The following is a 19585-nucleotide window of genomic DNA, read 5'->3' on the forward strand; positions in this document are numbered from 1 at the left end:
ATAAAAATTAGTTGCGGGGGGGGGGGTGGAATAATAAAAAAATGACCACCAGGAGCGGTAGATTCGTAGTGCCCACACCAACCCCCAATGATATCCCTGGTGGCAATGAGGGAAAAAAAAGAATTTTAAGCCAGTCCTTGCTCTTTGCGCCATGTGCACTTAACCCACTACACTACCCACCCAACCCCCTGATCTTATTTTCAATTCTAGAATCTCCCACCTTCAGTTTTTTATTTGCTTGCTTGCTTTTTTTAAACCAGAGTGCTACTAAGCTCTGCTTTATGGCTCAGGAAACTGAACCTGGGACCTGAGCTTTGGGCATTAGAATCTTTGCATGACCTTTATGCTGCCTTTCCACTCTTCCCTATAGCACTCCCATTTGAAACCCTCCTAGTTCTTTTAAAGTCCAATGAAATGTTTTCTTTACTATAATTTTGTTCTGCTTTTTGCAAGTGTTCCTAGTTTTTTGAGCATTGCCTTAAATTCTCTGTATTATGGTTCTTTTTACTAATGTTCAATCATAATATAAAGCAAATATGGAATAGTTATGTGTTTTTTTTTTTGTATTTTCTATCTCTTTATGTAGATCAAATGACTAGAGAATATATTATGCATATGTAGATTAAAGAGTCTACCCTCCTTGAAAGTAAATGGTACTAAATTGATTTGTAGTATTGTCTGAATACTTTCTTTCTGGCCATTAGTGTGCCTGAAATACTGTATTTCCTCCAGTCATTGATAATGATTTTTTTTCTTTCAGTCTTACCTCCAGTATTAGTGCCTCGTCATAATGAATTCAACCCACAACACAGCCTTCTGGTTCAGTTTAGAAACTTGAGCCACAATGAACCACACATGCCACAAAATGCAACGTTTCCAGAATCTTTCCACCAGCCCAACAACACTCCTTTCCCCTTATCTCCAAATAGTCCCTACCCACCTTCCCCTGCAAGCAGCACATATCCCAACTCCCCAGCAAGTTCTGGACCAGGAAGTCCATTTCAGCTCCCAGGTAAGAAATTATTTTATTGATTAAAACCAATTACTGCAAATCAGCAATTCAAACAGCTATGCTATTTGAGGAGGGTGAATTAAAATGTGAACTATTTAACTTGCTCTTGGATGTTTATTGTAATAGTTTGTCCTAGATTTAGTGTTGATTTGGAGCCAGGTGGTGATGCACCTGGTTGAGCACACACATTATGATGCAGTAGGACCCAGGTTCAAGTCCACAGTCCCCACCTACAGGGGGGAGAAACTTTCAAAAGCAGTGAAATAGGTCTGCAGCCCTCCCCCTTCTCTATTATCCCCTTCCCTCTCAATTTCTTTCTATCCAAAATAAATAATAAATATTTAGTGTTGATTTTACCTCTGTTTCAAATTGTATCTTGTATGAACTCTGGAAAAATTTGTGAAGGACATTTATTCTGTATCTCTTATTACCTAAAACAAGTCTAACTATATTTTTCTGTGATCTTCAGTCACATTGTTTACAATTTAGATAATTTTTAGGGTTAACATTCAGTTTCCTAAGAGAATTGCCTAGCCATTTAATAAGGTCTAACAGTGAATTCAGGATGTTGTGAAACAATGGCAACTACTGTTGGTGTCAATGACAGGTTAAAGAGGCATAATTTTATTTTAGTTTTAAATAACTATATACAGTGTGCGAGGATCTTGGTAATTTAGAAGTATCTTTGTGCAGTTCTTGGACTTGATTTGCAGTAGTTGTAGTTTCTCTGAGTATATAGTTCTAAGAAAATTAGGATAAACATTCTTGACCTTGAATTTAGTGAGTTTTAACACAGATCTTACTCTCCTGGGTTGCCAATGGTCCGAACCGCATACAGGTGGATTTGTAGTAAGTTTTCAGTATCGTGTCCTCTTCTTTCTTTCTTTCTTTCTTTCTTTCTTTCTTTCTTTCTTTCTTTCTTTCTTTCTTCCCTTTTGTTGCCCTTGTTGTTTTTATTGTTGTGGTTATTATTGTTTTTATTGTTGTGGTTATTATTGTTGTTGATGATGTCAGATAAGACAGAGAGAAATAGAGAGAGGAGGGGAAAACAGAGAGGAGGAGAGAAAGATAGACACCTGCAGACCTTCTTCGCTGCCTGTGAAGCAACTCCCCTGCAGGTGGGGAACCAGGGGCTGGAACCAGGATCCTTATGCCTGTCCTTGTGCTTTGCGCCACATGCACTCAACCTGCTGCGCTACCACCCAACTCCCTGCTATGTCCTCTTCTTGTGTGTATGTGTAGAATGGCATTCTGTATTTGGATATGATGTTCAGTGTTTAGTAGTGAACCCTGCTGGTAATCTTAAGAGTTTTTTTTTTTTATGCTTTTAGAATAATACATTAAAGAGAATAACAATTGTAACTTCTTTTGGGACTTTGTCTTAACTTTCTTTCTCTAAGCTGATACGCCTCCTCCTGCCTATATGCCACCAGATGATCAGCTGGGTCAAGATAATTCCCAGCCCATGGATACAAGCAATAACCTGATTTCTCAAATTATGCCCAGTATATCTAGCAGAGGTAAGCAGAGTTTTCACCAGTGTTATTCTGTTGTTTTTGTTTAAACTTCTTGTTCATTAAATAAAAGAACTTTATTGAGGAGTATATATTTATGCCCTGGTCTGTGTGTAACGCAAACACACACTTTCTATCTTTTTGTTTCTCTGTCCCTCTCTCTCACCCATCACCATTGTGCCTATTTGCTCTGGTATGATGAAGTGGTTCAGTTTCAATCTTATGTTTCAACCCAATTTTTCCTAACACTATTTAGTTTTAATATGTGAACGATCTATTTGCCATTGTAGTTTTTTACAAGATAATTTCATTACTTTAAAATATCATGTTCTAGTTTTTCTTTCCTTCCTATTCCCAACCCCTAGCAGCCAAAGTATGATGTAACTGAAATCATATAGTGGGTAGTTATATCAGATTGGTTTCTTTCATTTAATAGTTTTAATTTAAGTTTTCTCTCTCTCTCTCAAATGCTTGATTGTTCACTTCTACCCAGTGCACAATACTATATTTTAGTCACAAGGTCAAGAATGAGTAATGTTGAATAATAAGCTAATAGTCAGATTTAGTTTTCCATTTACCTGTGGAAGTTTATCTTGGTTTCTTCCAACATTTGACAGTTAAGAATAAAGTTGTTATAAACTTAATTATAGTGCTCAGGGTTTTATTTGAATGAGTATTTGGATGCTTTTATTTGGATGGTATTTACTTTGGGTTAATGATGCATATTTTCTATATTGTATGATTAGTTATTTAATAAACCACCAGTTGTCTGCCATTTTACTTTCCAACCAATATCATGCAGGCACGATTTAAGCACTCCTATTTTTTTTGGTTTTTTTTTGTTTTGTTTTCCCCTAGATAGATGTTGAAAGGCAGAGAAAGATAGAGAAGGAAGAGATATAACAATACTGCTTCACTACTCATATGAGTTCTAGGTATTTTCTACATGTGTTCAGTAATAGCCCTTTATCAGGTATGTCCTATGCAAATATTTTCTCCCATCCAATGACTTTCCTTTTCATTTTATTGACAGTATCATTTCAGAACAGAAGCCTTTAATTTTAATGAAGTTCACCTTGCGTATTATTTCTTTCGTGGCTATTCTAGAAATTTTACATTTTGCATTTGCATTAGGTCTCTAGTATATCCTGACATAGTCTTTGTCAAGAGTGTAAGATCTATATGTGACATGCCTTTTTGCATCTGTATGTCAGTTGTTCTTATACCATTTGTTGAAAAAGGTATCTTGTCACCATCATTGCTTTTACTTCTTCATCAGCTAACTATATTTATGTGAGTCTATTTCTGGGTTCTCTATTTTCTTTTCTTACCTTACTGTACTATATAGGACTCTTCCAGGTGTTGAAAAGAGTGATGAGAACATACTTGCCTCATTAGTAGGCTTAAACAGGGAAACTTCTTTTTTTTCCCTCACCATTGTGATGTTAGTTGTAGTCCTTTGTAAATTGTTCCTTTCCAATTTAAAGTTCTTCCTCTTTCCCTAAAGCTCTGAGAATCACAGCATATAGAATATTTCTAGATCAAATCTTTCATGTTCTAAAACAAAGGTTTTCATCTCACATTTATTTTACTTATTATTTTTATTAGCAACCCAAAATATTGATTTATAAAATTACATGTCAACAGGGGTATAATTCCACACCATTCCCACCACCATAGTCCCTCCATTACAAAACACTGCAGTTCTCCCAAGGTTGCAGACATCTCTGTCATCTCTAAAACTATCTGTCTACATTTATACCTAATTGTCCCCTTTTTCTTCTAAGTCCAGTCCTCTCCCTCCAAGCCATATCTAACCTTATTACTACATATATCCAAATATCTCTTCTCTCTCTCTCTCTTTTTTTTTCTCTCTCTCTCTGGGAGCTTATGGAGCTGGAGTACAGAGCCTTTTTATCCTCTTGCTCCTATCACTTCTCACTCACTAGAAGTATGGATCAAAATTGTTTTCGGGGGTACAGAAGGTAGGAGTTCTGGTTTCCGTAATTGCTTGTTCGCTGGATTTGGGCATTGGCAGGTCAGTCCATACCCCCAACCTGTTTGTATCTTTCCCTAGTGAGGTAGGGCTCTGGAGAGGCAAGGTTCCAGGACACATTGGTGAGGTTGTCTGCCCAGAGAAGTCAGGATGACATCATGGTAGTGTCTGCAACTTGGTGTCTGGAAGGTAGCAGGACATACAGTGAGACAAAATGGTTAATGAACAGGAACCAAAAAATAGGAACAGAGCAGATGAGATTAGGGATTCTTAGGGTGGAAGAAAGCTAGGAAGTCCATTTTAGGCATGTTTTCTAGGGGCCCATGACTATGTACTTTTTTTTAATGTGGATTATTAGACATTTAACATTGTGGAATGTTAAAGTAAAATGTTGCCTATTTTATTTTCATAGATTTAAAATATGTCATATTTAAGACATTTTTTGGTGCTTCATTTTTTGGATACAGATTCTCAACCAGGAAGGACAGCAAAATGTCTGAAAGTTTTCTTTTTCATACAATGAGTACTTGGGTTGGGTTAAAAGGAAACACAATTTAGAGTTTCTTAGCTTTAAGAAAAGATGAAAACTATCTTTGCTGTAGCATGGATGGAACTGGAAGGTATATTAAGTGAAACAAGAAGGAAAAGACAAATACCAGATGATCTCACTGACAGATAAGGTTTAGGAAACAGCAATGGAATTCACTGAGTGAAACATGAAGTATAAATCTGTATCTGCAGGGTTTGGCTTACAGAAGGAGGTGGAAGTGGGTAGATGAGAGCCCAAATCCCTGCACTGATAGAAAAGGGGCTTTGGTGATAGGTGAGGTAGACTAACATCTGTTTGGAGATGGTATGAAGTTATACCCCTGAGACAATACCAGTCTTGTAAAACTTTAAAATCAATTTTAAAGGAAAAGTAAAAAAGGTTTTTGTATAAAAAGGTCCCATAAAGATGAATTCCGTTACTCATAATCACCTATTAAATGTATTTTCTGTGGGTATATTTACAGATGTTCAGCCTGTCGCCTATGAAGAACCCAAACATTGGTGTTCAATTGTCTACTATGAATTGAACAATCGTGTTGGGGAGGCTTTTCATGCATCTTCTACTAGTGTGTTAGTAGATGGATTTACAGATCCTTCAAATAACAAAAGTAGATTCTGCTTGGGGTTGCTGTCAAATGTAAATCGAAATTCAACAATTGAAAACACTAGGCGACATATTGGAAAAGGTAATCTTGTAATTTCCATACAGTAATTGAAGTCAGTATTTGTTGTACTTACTATATATCATGCATTGAATTAACTGCTGAGTATACAAAGAAGCATAAGGCATACTCTCTGCCCTCAACTTCTTCTTATTCTCCTTTTCTTCATGTATCATAGAATTTCTGGTCATATTATTTAAGAGACTTCTTGCTAGAATGTAAGCTTTTTAGGTATTTACTTTAATAATAGTTTCTTAGCTGGAGCAGTGCCAGACTCAGAGCAAATAAATACATAACAAGTTATCTGTGGTCTACATGAATGATGATAAAGCTCTGTATTTTCATTGTTAATGATATTTGTAGAGTGTTTTGTGCTGAGATGACTTTATGTTGAAAAATCAGAGTTATAGGTAGGAAATCCAGTTTGAATGATTTAGCTCTTCACTGCTTTTACTACCACACCTCTCACCTTTTAAATTCAATTAAAAACAAGATTTTATTTGGGATTTGTTCTTCAAGACAGTTACCAAAATAGACCAGTAACTCTTTATACTGTAATGAAATGTCAGAATCTAATATCAAGTAGTCAGAAAAAAACCTTACCAAGTAAAGTATGTTGACACTCCTTAAGTTTTGTTGTTTACCACTTGTCTGATTTGAAAAGACTTGTTGCAGATTAGGAACAAAAGATAAATAACAAACAATTCAGAAAACAACTATGACCAAAAATAAATTTTTTAAAAAAGATTTTCATTCACTTGACTTTACTGCCAAGTTGGTTTTTTAATGCTTCATTTTAGTATATTGATTTTCCCTCATCAGTAGAATAATTTCAAGGACTCTGCTTGGTACATTCTTAAGCTCTAGGATCATTTCTTCCATGGATCATTTTTATCTATTGCAAAAAAGACATAGTTCTTAATTTATTACATGATATCTGTGACTCATGTGTATAAAATGTGTGGCTAAGTATAGTCCTTTCAATTTAGTTTGAAATAGTGAAAAAAGATGGGTAAAGCTTCATTTTTTATAAAATTTGAACTTATAATATTGTCTATATTCACATATCATTTACTTGTATTTTTTAAATATCAAGATGTTTTCTAAGGCAAAATAAATATGTCATACAAAGGCACTTCCTGTGACTTCAAATTGCATATGTGAATTCAAAAAAAATTTTTTTAATACTGTATTTATTTTGGGGTAGAAACAGAAATAAACTGAGAAGGAAGGGAAGGAAAGTTTTTTTTAAGTGCTGCTATTCTTTCCATTGGCAAAAAATGTTAAATCTCTTTGTCAAATAAATAGCTGTGATTGTTGGTAGATAGCACCAAACATTCCTTTGAAAGTACTCATAAGACATTTTTTTCCATCTCTTTTTCTCATGAAGATGATACAGTATTGGAAAAGGGAGAATAAGGTCTCAGAACTGATAGCCAAATATGCTGTCAACTTGAGGCTTAAATCCAAGTTATTTGTGTACTGTCTTTAGATTTAGACTTTAATCTCTTGATTATAATTGGCAGTGAAAGGCCATCTAGTGGTAGATTTAATTGAAGGACTGTTGAAAAATTGCTATAGATTAGTGGGCATTCTTGGTTACACTATATACAGCACCTTGGGTTTCACTATACAGCTTCTTTAAATTAGCTTTTGTAATGCCTGTCTTTTTAAGGTGTTCATCTGTACTATGTTGGAGGAGAGGTATATGCAGAGTGCCTCAGTGACAGCAGCATATTTGTGCAGAGTAGGAACTGCAACTTTCATCACGGCTTTCATCCTACCACTGTTTGTAAGATTCCCAGCAGCTGCAGCCTCAAAATTTTTAACAACCAAGAGTTTGCTCAGCTTTTGGCTCAGTCTGTCAACCATGGGTTTGAGGCAGTATATGAGCTCACCAAAATGTGTACCATCAGAATGAGTTTTGTCAAGGTAAGTGGGTTGTGACATGAAGCTTAATTTAAGTCACTGTAAATGTTTGTATTATATGTATGTGGGTTGTGATTTTTAAACATTCTGATTAAAAAGCAAGGCGATAGTTAGGTTTAACTTGCTTTAACGCATTTTAAAATGAAATTCTTGAATTTGATTTTAGTATGATAAAATGACAATAGATCTAATATTTTATCTTGTTACAAAATACATGCTAACAGTCTGGGCACTGGTGTGTTCGTTAGGATCCCTGACTTGCTAGCATGAGATCCAAATTTGATTCCCTGTTTCTTTCTCATAAATAAATCTTCTAAAGAATTAAAGAAAAAAAAAACACGGCCAATATTAAAAGGGTTTGTGAAAAATTCAGTTGAAGACTACTTTGATAGGAAACATTTAATGTTAAAGTGTTTATGTTCCTGAGCTTTAGTAGCTTTTCATTATTATATTTTATTAGAGTGATATAAAGAGTTCTTTAGAATTGTGAACTTACAATTATATCTAAATTATTTTATTATCTGACTTCTGCTATTAAGGATTTTCAACATTTAAAGTTTTCAAATTTATCATTTCCTCTTGGTCTCCTTTTATTGTCATCTCAGAGGTGATGGCTTATGAGAGAAATTTGGAAAAAAATTTTAGTGATACGTTTAAGCGACCTGTACTATAGCCACAGTGTCCTTAAAGGTTAGCTAAAAGGAATCATCATGCTACATGAGAGGATTTTGTTCTTTTCTGGCATTTAGTTTCAGTTTACTGTTTCCTCACTATTTTGTTATGGGCTTTTGATAAGAATCAGTTTATCAGTAACCCTGCATACATTTCCCCCTTCTGTAGAGACCCAGTTTTCACAGTTGCTCTGTATGTGCACACTCAGACGTCCCCTAATGTTCCCAGTGTAGAACGATGATGAGCACTAAAGCAGAGAGATTGATAAGTATAGGCAAATAAAATGAATGTATTCTATTTTAATTGTTTTCTGGAGTTTGTAATAAAATGTTTTGTTGTATTCTTCCCAGAAATTTTCCATCTACATAGAAAATTACACTTGCATTCATTGATCATACCTACAGTGTCTTGTTGATATTAAAAAAAAAAAAAACTACAAAGCATGAATACCAAATTGTTTTGGTAACAAAATCTGATGCTAACTTACATAAGACTACTAAAATAAGTAAATCACAAAATTTATACATGCCCAATTTCACTGCTCCAGACCACTACTCAGAGACAGAAAGAGGGAGAAACGACACCAGAACTTGTGTTGCAGTAGATTCTGCTGTGTGGTGCTGGGACTTTAACATGGATCTCTAGCATAGCAATGCAGGTGATCTACCCAGTGATCTATCTGTCCAACCTCAGTTTCTGTAATTTTTTAGGAGAATATATCTCACTGCAAATATTCAATCTATTAATTATAAGATGTTGTAGTGTATGAACTTTCTAAAATTAAGAATCCTGAAAGCTGTCCTCTGAGGATTTCTAAAAGGATTATGTTACTTAAAAAATTGTCTTCCAATCATGCAGTTATTGTGTTGCTTTTAATTTCATAGAGAATACTATGACTATTTTTCTAAGAGATGTTTCTAAAAATGCTTTCTGCATTTCTTTATTATAAGAATGTCATCATTATGTTAAAATGTTTAGATTGTTGAATAGTTTAAAGAGTGATTTGCTCTGATATCTGTTCATTTTCATAGGGCTGGGGAGCAGAATATCACCGTCAGGATGTTACTAGCACCCCATGTTGGATTGAGATTCATCTTCATGGGCCTCTCCAGTGGCTGGATAAAGTCCTCACTCAGATGGGCTCCCCTCTGAATCCCATTTCTTCTGTTTCATAGTGCAGAAGTGTTCCTTTCAATTTTATTCTTAGTGGACTTGTTTTAATTTTAGGGAAATTTTCAGTACAGATACTGTGAGCTTACATGGAAAACAGATATTACAGCTTATTTTTTTCTACATAATTGTGACCAATACATTTGTACTTTGTGATGAATCTACATGTGTTTGTATTCACGTTCATGTGATTAGCTTTCAAAAGTGTCGTGCAAGATACAGAGTAAGTATTGTGCCCCTGTTCCGAAGTTTGGCATTGATCTTAAACTGGAAATACTTCTGCCTTATGATCCCAGCAGGATTTTTTGTTGTCATTATTAATTTTTTAAAAAGTAATACATCACATGAGGAAAAATTATAATAGTATATTAGGGTATACAGTGAAAAGTATTTCCCATACTCTTGGTCCTCTAGAAGCTGTACTTTTACCAGTTTCTTTGTCCCACCAACTTTAAAAAAGTATGATTAGTTTTTTTTGTAAAAGTATATGATAGGGGCTTAAAAGAAACTATAAACAATCATTTTGAAGGAACACTATGCACTGCATAATAAGTAGTGTTCAGTAAAGCAAAGTGATAGTTTTCTAGATGTCATAAAATTTACATTTAATACAGCTAAATGTTTGTCAGTGTATTGTGACTTTACTCAATATATCTTTTGTAAAACATTTCCTTTAAAAAAATATTACAACAGATCTCCAGTATATGTCTTTACTCAGTGCATTTACTTAGTACATACTATCATATGTACTGTTTCATAGCTAGTGACAGTGCATACACAGCCTCGTGGGGCTGTCCATTGTTACAGTAACTCTAATTTTGACATGCATTAATCTTTTTTTTTTTTTTTGCACTTTGATGGGTGACAGTTTTTAGTGTAACCTTGTGAAATTCATTCAAGTGACTTGGACTTAGATACTCTTTTCTGCTTAGAACTTTCTTGGTACTCCTTTTATATATATATATTTAAAAAAACACTGCAATTTTATAGATTACTGTTGTAGAAAGTTATGTTCTTTCTGGTATTTGTTTTATTTTCAACCTAGATTTTAAGAGTGTTATTCTCTTGCTCCAATTTTATGTGCCTTTTTAATTCCCTACAGTTTTATGGGTGTTATTAATGTTGGGAATTGATGTTCTTAATCTGATTGTTCTTACTTGCATCAGTCTTCCCATGTAAGGACCTGTGTACTGCAAGCTACAGGAATCCCTCTGAGCTGGCCTCAAGGATGAGGCTATTGATCTAATACTTAAATGATCAGTGGTTGTTAGGATAGCTGATCTTAAAATTTTTATGTATTTATGAATGCAGTTGGTTACAGAATGCTTCTATCCTTCCCCCCCCCCCTTTTTTTTTCCTCTTCCCTAAGCACCTGTATGATGTTAATTTCCCAAAACACAATCCTCGGAAAGGAAAGACACAAAAATTTTAAGCTGTCCATTTAGTGATACCATGGTTAAAGACTCTTCAACCCCCTTTCTAGAGAACAACCAAAAGGACATTTAGTTATGGCATAAGGACAAACAAACTTATTTTAGGTGGAAAAAAAATGACCCATTTTACTTATCTAAAGACTTTTTTTTTTTTCCATATGAAAGTATTTGGAGCCATATGTTCATTTTAAATGTTTGGTTTAACTTTCTACTCTAATCTTTCTGCTTTCTTAAGGACAAAAGACATTTTAAAGAAAGAAGTCTACAGTTCCTTTTGTTTTCTGTGACATTATTTATTGCTTTTACAAAATGCAGCCAATGGGTGGTTTTAATTCTTTCAGATGAAGTGCCATATGTGTTTTGACTCACAGCTCTTTGCTGGATAAAAGTCTATTTTCTGACAATCACCTGAGCCTTAAACATAAGTTTTATATAATATGGATTCTCATCCTTTCAGAGTTGTGTTAGCCACACAACATAGAATTATTTACTCGGTGATGGTATTTACCATTCTTATACTTAACAATCTCCTGGCACAAACTTCAGAGCAAACTGGTAGAAAGCGCCCAGATGAAATGAGACACGGGTAATCAACTTTAGTGGGTCTGAACTGATGGGAATTTGTTTTCTAGAATTTATCAGATGAGTTAATTAAAAATTACTTTTTGTCATCACCTTGAGAGTTAGAATTTTGTTTGGTTTTGCCTTCTCTAAGAAGTTGTGTTATTAACTAAGTTTTGTGGTGAAATATAAGCCCATTGTCATTCTGAGAGGCTAACTTACCATAACGTTGAGTTTTAAATCAAATTTTAATTAAGCAGATTCTCTTAATTTTTGATGGGATACAGTATTCATGGATAGGAAATAAAAACTGCCAGTAAGATTCATGTTTTTAAAGCACAAAGTTCTCTGACCAATAAAAAGAAAATACCTCTGAAAGAAACTTTCAGAGTGCAGTTTTATATTTTTATCTAATTGACAGAATACTTTAAAATTTGTGAAATGCCACTAGAATAATCACAGTTTATTTCATGTATAACACTTTAATACATGCCAGATGAGAAAACAGGGTTTGGAAATAATAAAATTTCAGCCAAGTTTGATAAGTATACAAAGCAAAATGCAATCATATTAATTTTAGTAATGAATTCAAACCACAAGAAGGTGTTGATTATAGAGAAAAGAAATTTAAAAGATTCATATGACTAATATTTCCACATAATTGAGTATTATAGTCTGATTGGTATTGCCTGGTTGAAGTTAATGAAATGTTAACTAGTAGGCATATTATTGGTGTACTGAAATTAACTCTTCAGAGAAAATATAAGGGCAAAAATCAATTTAAAATGTCAATATATATACAAGAATGGAAATAGTTTCCACATTTATTACTATGAAAGGAAATTGTCATAATAGAATGACTAGATTTCTGAGGTAAAATTCATAAGATCACTAGTTACCTTGAGTCACATGTAATACTACAGAGAAAGTAGAACTGTTTTATACTTTGAGAGTATAACACATGAGAATAAGACATCTTTTATGCTGTAAAATAATGGTTAGGTATAATATCAAATCTGGAATCTTGTCAGCATAAGAACTGAGGCTCATGATAAAACCTCCATGTTACCTGAGGCTACCTATGAGAAACAGTTCCCCAGTAACAGTGTTCTGTTGAAGAAAAACACTTGTACAAAGAGATGAAATCCTACTAGTAACAGAAACTCTATAAACTGTTTGGTAGTACCTGCTAAATTGCTGTACTTTTATTATAGATAGGATGTAAGATGCCACTTGAGATCTGTTGCTTTATTCTTTTCCTGGTTGTTTGCTTAATATTACTTTGAATCATTGCCTTTACCCTGAAAATGAATTAATATCTTTTATACTTCCTGAGGAAGGAGGAATAATTACCGAATTAAACTTACATTTTGAATCTATTACCTTTGAAAAGAGGGTCAGAGCTCTGTGTATTGTTAAATCCTCACTTAATCTTTTGGAGAGGAATAAAATGTGTCTTCATAACTATCATGTTGGTATAAACAAGAATCTTCCAAGGTACTAGATAGTTTGGTGGTATTAGAAGTGTTTGACTTTTATGGGAGAGAGTTTTCCTAGGTCATTTGCTTATAGGTGCTCTCCTCAGATAATAGCTGTAGCTGCTTTGGGGGAGTGATTGGTCTAAAGTTTAATGCTGCCCTCCTATCCCTGGCCCAAAGAGAACAGCATTTCCCTCATTCATGCAGGATGGAGAACTGGGGAGGTTTTCTTTTCACAAAAGATGCATCTAAGGAAAGTGAGAATTGAAAAGATTTATTTTGCGTTGAAAAGTGCCTGCTGGACAGAAAGTTGGATAGTTTGGGGGGAATTCACTGGATCATTATTTAGTGTGTCCTAACTACATGGGATACAGCATTTATCAATCCATTGTTATTTTTATCAAAATAGAAACAACTTCTAAAATAGAACTGTGTGTGATTGAAGTGTTGCCTTAAAATTGATCAGTTTACAAAAAAATCATTGAGAAGGGTTGCACATTTCAGTGTTTGTTTTTTTTTTTTTTTTTTAAGATCTTGTGCTATAATTGCTGGCAACAAATACTGAATTCTTTTGTCAAACACCTACTCATAGATAAGAAACCTGTCATTTGTGGGAATGGTTTTTGTCAAAATCAATTCTTAAAATTCTTGAAATAATCATAAACCATTGTCTTTTAAGGATTTATCTGAAGATGATTTTGAAAGGTTCAGAATTCTGTGTACAGGTAGATTTTCTCTCTCATTAATAGGTAGTGCCTTCTTAATATAGATGGTATTAGCTATACTAAAACTCCAGTGAAACCAAACAAATTCTCTGTAGAGTCAGATTTCCCTTCTAGTACCACTGGAGATGATACTGCTTTGATTTACTCAAAGTATTCTAGCTATAAGAACTCTTGAAAGGTAACAGTTGGACAAGTGATTTTCTTTTTTTTTTTTTTTTTTTACCCTAATTGGTTCAAGGTTCATTCTGAAAATCATTCAAGTTGAATACGATTATAATCATGAAAATGGAATGTTTGTATGTACCCATGTTCTCCTAGGTTTCATAACGCAGGTAGTAAAAAGACCAAACCAATGGCTGCACTATAGGTCTGCTTCTTATTTGTACTTGTTCTGTTCATGTTGTAGAAAATGAAATTCAGGCAACATGTCTCAATTCTGTTATCTTTTTGATACTTATAAAAGTGTAATAGGTTTTACTGTATTGTGCTCTTCAAAGCCATAACTATTAAGAACTTTGTTTTTGCATATGTTTGCTAATACTTTAATAAACCTCAAAACCTATTTCCTGGCTCTTTTTTTTACAGCTTTGATTTTACGTGTCTCATTGAGTGTTGTTAAAGTGATAAGATTACCCGTTGCTGTCACCTGCTGTGTTACCTGTTTTTGTACACCGGTGATAGAAAATGGATAGACCAGGCTTTTCCACTCAGCATGTCACTTTCTCAGAAATTATTACTGAGTGATTATTGACAATAATCAATATTGTTCCATTCTGATGGAAGAGAGTTGATATATTTTTCTTTGTCTAGGTTAGGTAGACAAATATTTGAATCTAGAATCTGGGTTCTTTTTATTTCCCCTTCTCTAGATCTAGCTATAAATGGATGACTAGGAAATAAAATGTCTACTAGTGAAACTGGCCCTGGAATTGACCTGCCAGCATTTGAGCCCTGGGTCTGTTAGCTTCCTTAGCTCTGTGCTCTTTTAGACAAGATAGCTTAAGTTTCATGACCTATAAGTTAATGGATTTAGGGAAGATTAAATGAAATGCTTAGATTAGTGTTTGGGCAGCACACAAAAACTTGTAGGGTTTTTCTTAAAATTAATTTCTTCTATATTGATTCAGATGAATTTTTTCTGATGCTGCTTGATCTTAATAGATCAGCCCCTGATTGTTCATTTTTCAATTAGCCTTTATTAAAATTTTAAAAGTCAGTTTTATCACCACCCACCTCTATATATGTATATATGTTTATCATCTTCTGTGTGGTATATCTAAGCGATAGTAAAAATTCAAAATGTGCTCTCCAACTAGAAAAATCCAAACTAAATATTCCAGTCCCAAAGAATTATCTCTCATGAGAAAATACTTTTTTCTTTTTTTTTCTTTGTTAATCCTTGTTTATTTATTGGATAAAAACAGCCAGAAATTGAGAGGGGGGAGAGAAACCTGCAGCCCTGCTTCACCACTTGTGAAGATTTCCCCCTGCAGGTGGGGACCAGGGGCTTGAACCCAGATCCTTGCATATTGTAACAGGTGTACCACCACCTGGCCTCCTCTCATGAGAAAAGACTTCATTAAATGACTTCACTTCTGCCTATTGGCACCTTCTTATACCATTTAACTTCAAATATAATGTATTTAATAGTCTATAGTAACTACTTCACTGTTGGTATGCATGAGACCCCTTCTGTTTCATTTGGTTTAAATCCCCCCTGCTTAACACTATTCTATTTACATAACCACTGCATTCTATTTACATAACCACTGTTAACAAGCACCGCCCTCCCTCCCGGGCATTGGTGGTTCAGTGATAGGATTCTCACCTGCTCTGCCCCCTCCTTGTCACACTCTGATTTTCACCAGTCACTTTTCTCTCCACCCTCTCTATGTCACATCCTGTTTCCACCCTACTTGGCAAGTATATATAAAGACAGCATTGTGAGTTTTAGGGTACTTGAGTTTAGCTTAGCTCAGCTTAGATTGTGCTGCGTCCTGCATGAATAAAGAGATACTGCCTACAGCTCAACCATGAGTCCCTGGTCCTCTTGTTACCTGCCCGTAAAGCCAGCCCGGCGAAAACAACACTTCACATTTAGAAAAACACATTTGTTCTGGCAAAAGATACATAAAACAGTGAGAAGTGCTGGCTTCAAATTACTGCCACTAAAATAGTGCAGGTGATGAGATCAATCCTGATAACTGCATCAGCTCCTTCTTCCCTCCCTCCCTTTCAGACAGGGTTATCACTAGGGCTACATGCCACAAAATTTCACTGTTCCTTTTGGCTTTTTGTTTCTCCCTCTTCTAGTTAGAGGGTTAGAAATATGTAGAGATGGGGGCCAGGCAGTAGCACAGTGGATTAAGTGCGCATGGCACAAAGAGCAAGGACCAGCTTAAGGATCCCCTTTCAAGCCCCTGGCTCCTCACCTGTGGGGGTTGGCGGGGGTGGGGTGGGGTGGGGGAGGTTCTGCACTGGCGGTGAAGCAGGTCTGCAGGTGTCTATCCCCCTCTTCCTGTCCTCTCTCGATACCTCTGTCCTATCCAACAATGACTACAGCAATAACAACAATAATACAACAGTATCAAGGGCAACAAAAGGGGAAAAAATGGCCTTTAGGAGCAGTGGATTCGTAGTGTAAGCACCAAGCCCCAGCAATAACCCTGGAGGCAAAAACAAGAAATAGGTAGAGGGAGGCAAAACATAGCACTGCTCTTGAAGTAGTCCTCTCCTGCCCCCGGTCACACATACACACCTTTTGCAGGCATTCCCATGTGCTGAACAGGCTCAAACTCATGTCTTCACACATAGTAAGTACCATGAATTTTGCCATGAAGCCACTTGACACCTAATTTTCCTTTAGATGTAAAACTGGCAAATGCGTTACATAATGCAATTATTTTGATGCTGATCATATATGAATAGTTATAGAAAGGCTGTTTCAAAAAAAGGAAAGACTTCCCCATTTTAAAAATTACATTGAAATTGAAAGGGAAAAGACAGGTAACCTGCAGCACTGCTTCACCACTCATGAAGCTTCCCCTCTTGCAGTTGGGGGCTAAGGACTTGAACTCAGGTCCTTGTACATTGTAACGTGTATTCTACCAGGTGTGTCACCACCTGCCCCTTCTCCCTTTAGTCCCTTTGATAAAAATTTAGCTGATTGGGCTGGGGAGGTAATGCAGTGGTTTTGCAAAAAGCTTTTCATGCCTAAGGCAATAAAGATTCAGCCACTAGTTAGAGCTGAGCAGTGCTTTGGTAAAAACAAAAGCAAAAAGCTGATAATTGAAGGAATTATAACTACTTTTTTTGAAAGGGTTATCAGAGTGCTCTTTGAATTCCACATGTTTAAGAAAGTATCTTCTCTTAGCTAACTTTGATTTTTTTTTTTTCTTCAGTTAACAGACTTTGCAAAATGTAGAACATGAGGCCTACCTATCCAGTTACTTTAATGAGATTGCTGAAGTGACCAAGGATATAACAGTTTAGGATTGATCTGGGAATGGTCCCAGAAAGAAGGAAAGTAGACCTTGAAAATGAAGAAAAGAATTTAATTTCCTTTTGTTTTTACTTTTTAGAGCATCTAATCTATTACCACCCAACATGCTATACATTTTCTTTCTTTGCCTTCTTCATGGACTGTTTGACCTCTCCAGAATCCAGCTTCATAAGGACAGACCTGTGTTCCCACTGCTAGAACAGTTTTTGATATATTAGCAGCACTCCCGTGTTTTGTTAGATGAGTATACTGAAGTCAGATGTGATTCTTTTTTTAATTATACTACAAACTACCTTTTCAATTATAAGTTTTTAGCTTAGGGCTTTATTAGATATCTTTATACTTTGCCTGATAAAAGGGGAAACTCAGCTAAGAAACTATAACACCCATATTTATTCTTTGTATTTGAATGTATCTGCCCCCCACACACACACAACACACCCCAGTTATCAGCTTTCTGGAATTGTTGCCTTAGAGAATTTATAAAGTTAACAGGTTGTAGCTTTAACCTGTTGACATTTAATATTTTCCCAGAGAAAGGAAATGGGCACAGTTTCCTTGATGCATTGATATGAGAAAATAACCAGAAGAATGTATTTTATTATTTTATTTCATAGTTACAATGATGGCAGTGTTAGGAACTCTGTAGCTTGATTTAGTGCCATATATATATGTATGCCATCGCCAACATCTCTGTATGATATAAACCTCTAGTTGAATTTAGGTGGGATACTGTAGGCAGGCAGTCTCTTCAAGAGACAAACATAACCTGTGTTTGTGATTCAAATAAATGATGACTTGCTGAAGAATGTGTCAACTATAGGGAAGAGAACATGCAAGGAGGGGTCTAATGTAAGGGCTATTCAAACATTCCTAAAAGGTCAACACTGGACAGTCCATGTGTTTTGTTTTTTTTTTAAAGCAGCATTGTTTAGGCTAAGCTACTGGTAACATTAAAGGTGCAGATAGTAAATGCAAGCACAAACTAGTTAGGTATTAATAGTAAGACTAAAGGGATGCTCTTCATATGAAAACAAAGATACTTGCCTTTTTTTTTTTTTGCCTGTTTTATAAACTGCTGGATATTTATTAATCATTACCCTCCCACTTGATTTAATTACAGGGCACCTATGCCTGGCTGCACATCACATTCCTCAGCCTCCCTTATAGCTAGGTATAGTCACGTGACCAAATTCTGACCAATGTCAACAGATACATTTGTCTCAGGGAAATGTTCTTGCTCCTTTTCTCTTTTCCCTGTGACTGGGCTGCACATTTCCATGGCAGGAACTAGAATAGTCAACTACAAATGGACATGAAAGCCAAGGAGAGTTTGTGTTACTTCAGGAAGTTTATATGGAAAAGAAATTTGGAGCCACTGAGTGATATTTCTAGTAATAGGTTAGAATAATAACTTTTTTTCTAATACATATAAATTTTAAAGATTGATTTGTTAATGAGAGGGAGAGAACCAGAGCATCACTCTGGCACATGTAATGCCAAGGGCTGAACTTGGGACCTCATGCTCAAAGAGTCCAAAGCTTCATCTACTGTGCTATCTCCTGGACCCCTAAAGGTTCATTTATATCCCCCCAGCATCTGTGATGCCAAAGAGAAAACCTGGTTCTTCACCCATGTAAGTTCTGCTGCTGAGCTACCTCCCTGGCCACACCATCATTATCTTGTATGATACTTGACCACACGATTAGTCTTCGCAAATGTTTGAGTGCTTCCTACCAGGCTAGCTTTCTGTTAGCTAATAGAGTAGAGTTCCCACAGGACAACCATCTGTTCTCATGGAAGGTGAAGCTATAACAGTTAAGAGTTTTTGGATCACAATGTACTTAAGTGTATCCATTGATAAGGGCGGAAAAGCAGAAATGGAGAATAAGGGACTCTGCTCCTATTTTTATGAGAAAAAAGTTTGTTTTTCAGATTATGGACAGTATAAGGTTGGTGGTTCATTAAGTTAATAATTGTGAGGGCCTACTAGATGCCAGGCTTAGGGTAAACTGGGGGAAAAATTACCATGGAAAATCTTCAGTTGGAGAAACAAAGCAAATAAGACATCCAGGGTGGTTGGTTGTATGTTTGTGGAGAAAAATTAAAGCAGAGAAGGGAGCTTTGAAAAATCCACAGACTTTGAGGAAGAAGGCACTTGAAGTTTTAGGTCAAGATGCCAGGGAGGATCTCATTAAGAAGGAAACCTTTGGTCAAAGTCCTAGAAGAGCTGAGGAAATGGCTAAAGGTGATTTAACTGACTGCTAGTCCACGCAATTCAAAACCTTAAGAAATGATACTGCAGCTATCTCCACAGGAAAATGAGTGATTCAAGCAAGAATAGCTATCTGTACAAACTTAAACTGCATGTTCATTAGTCTC

At 35.5% G+C, this 19585-nt stretch overlaps 1 protein-coding gene across 5 annotated transcripts in view; it reads left to right on the top strand.

Moving 5' to 3' along the window:
- SMAD5 (SMAD family member 5) overlaps positions 1–14263 on the top strand; it is a 40063-nt gene extending 25800 nt beyond the window's left edge. For all 5 annotated transcript variants that reach the window (XM_060178420.1, XM_060178428.1, XM_060178444.1 and 2 more), the window contains 5 exons: positions 761–1012; positions 2413–2532; positions 5536–5757; positions 7409–7665; positions 9366–14263. In XM_060178420.1, coding sequence (XP_060034403.1) covers positions 761–1012; positions 2413–2532; positions 5536–5757; positions 7409–7665; positions 9366–9509 — 995 coding nt within the window. In that variant the 3' untranslated portion in view covers positions 9510–14263. The remainder of the gene's footprint in view (positions 1–760; positions 1013–2412; positions 2533–5535; positions 5758–7408; positions 7666–9365) is intronic.
- The last annotated feature ends 5322 nt before the right edge of the window (positions 14264–19585 follow it).

This window comes from Erinaceus europaeus, chromosome 2 (genome assembly GCF_950295315.1).
Source record: "Erinaceus europaeus chromosome 2, mEriEur2.1, whole genome shotgun sequence".
Lineage (NCBI taxonomy): Eukaryota > Metazoa > Chordata > Mammalia > Eulipotyphla > Erinaceidae > Erinaceus > Erinaceus europaeus.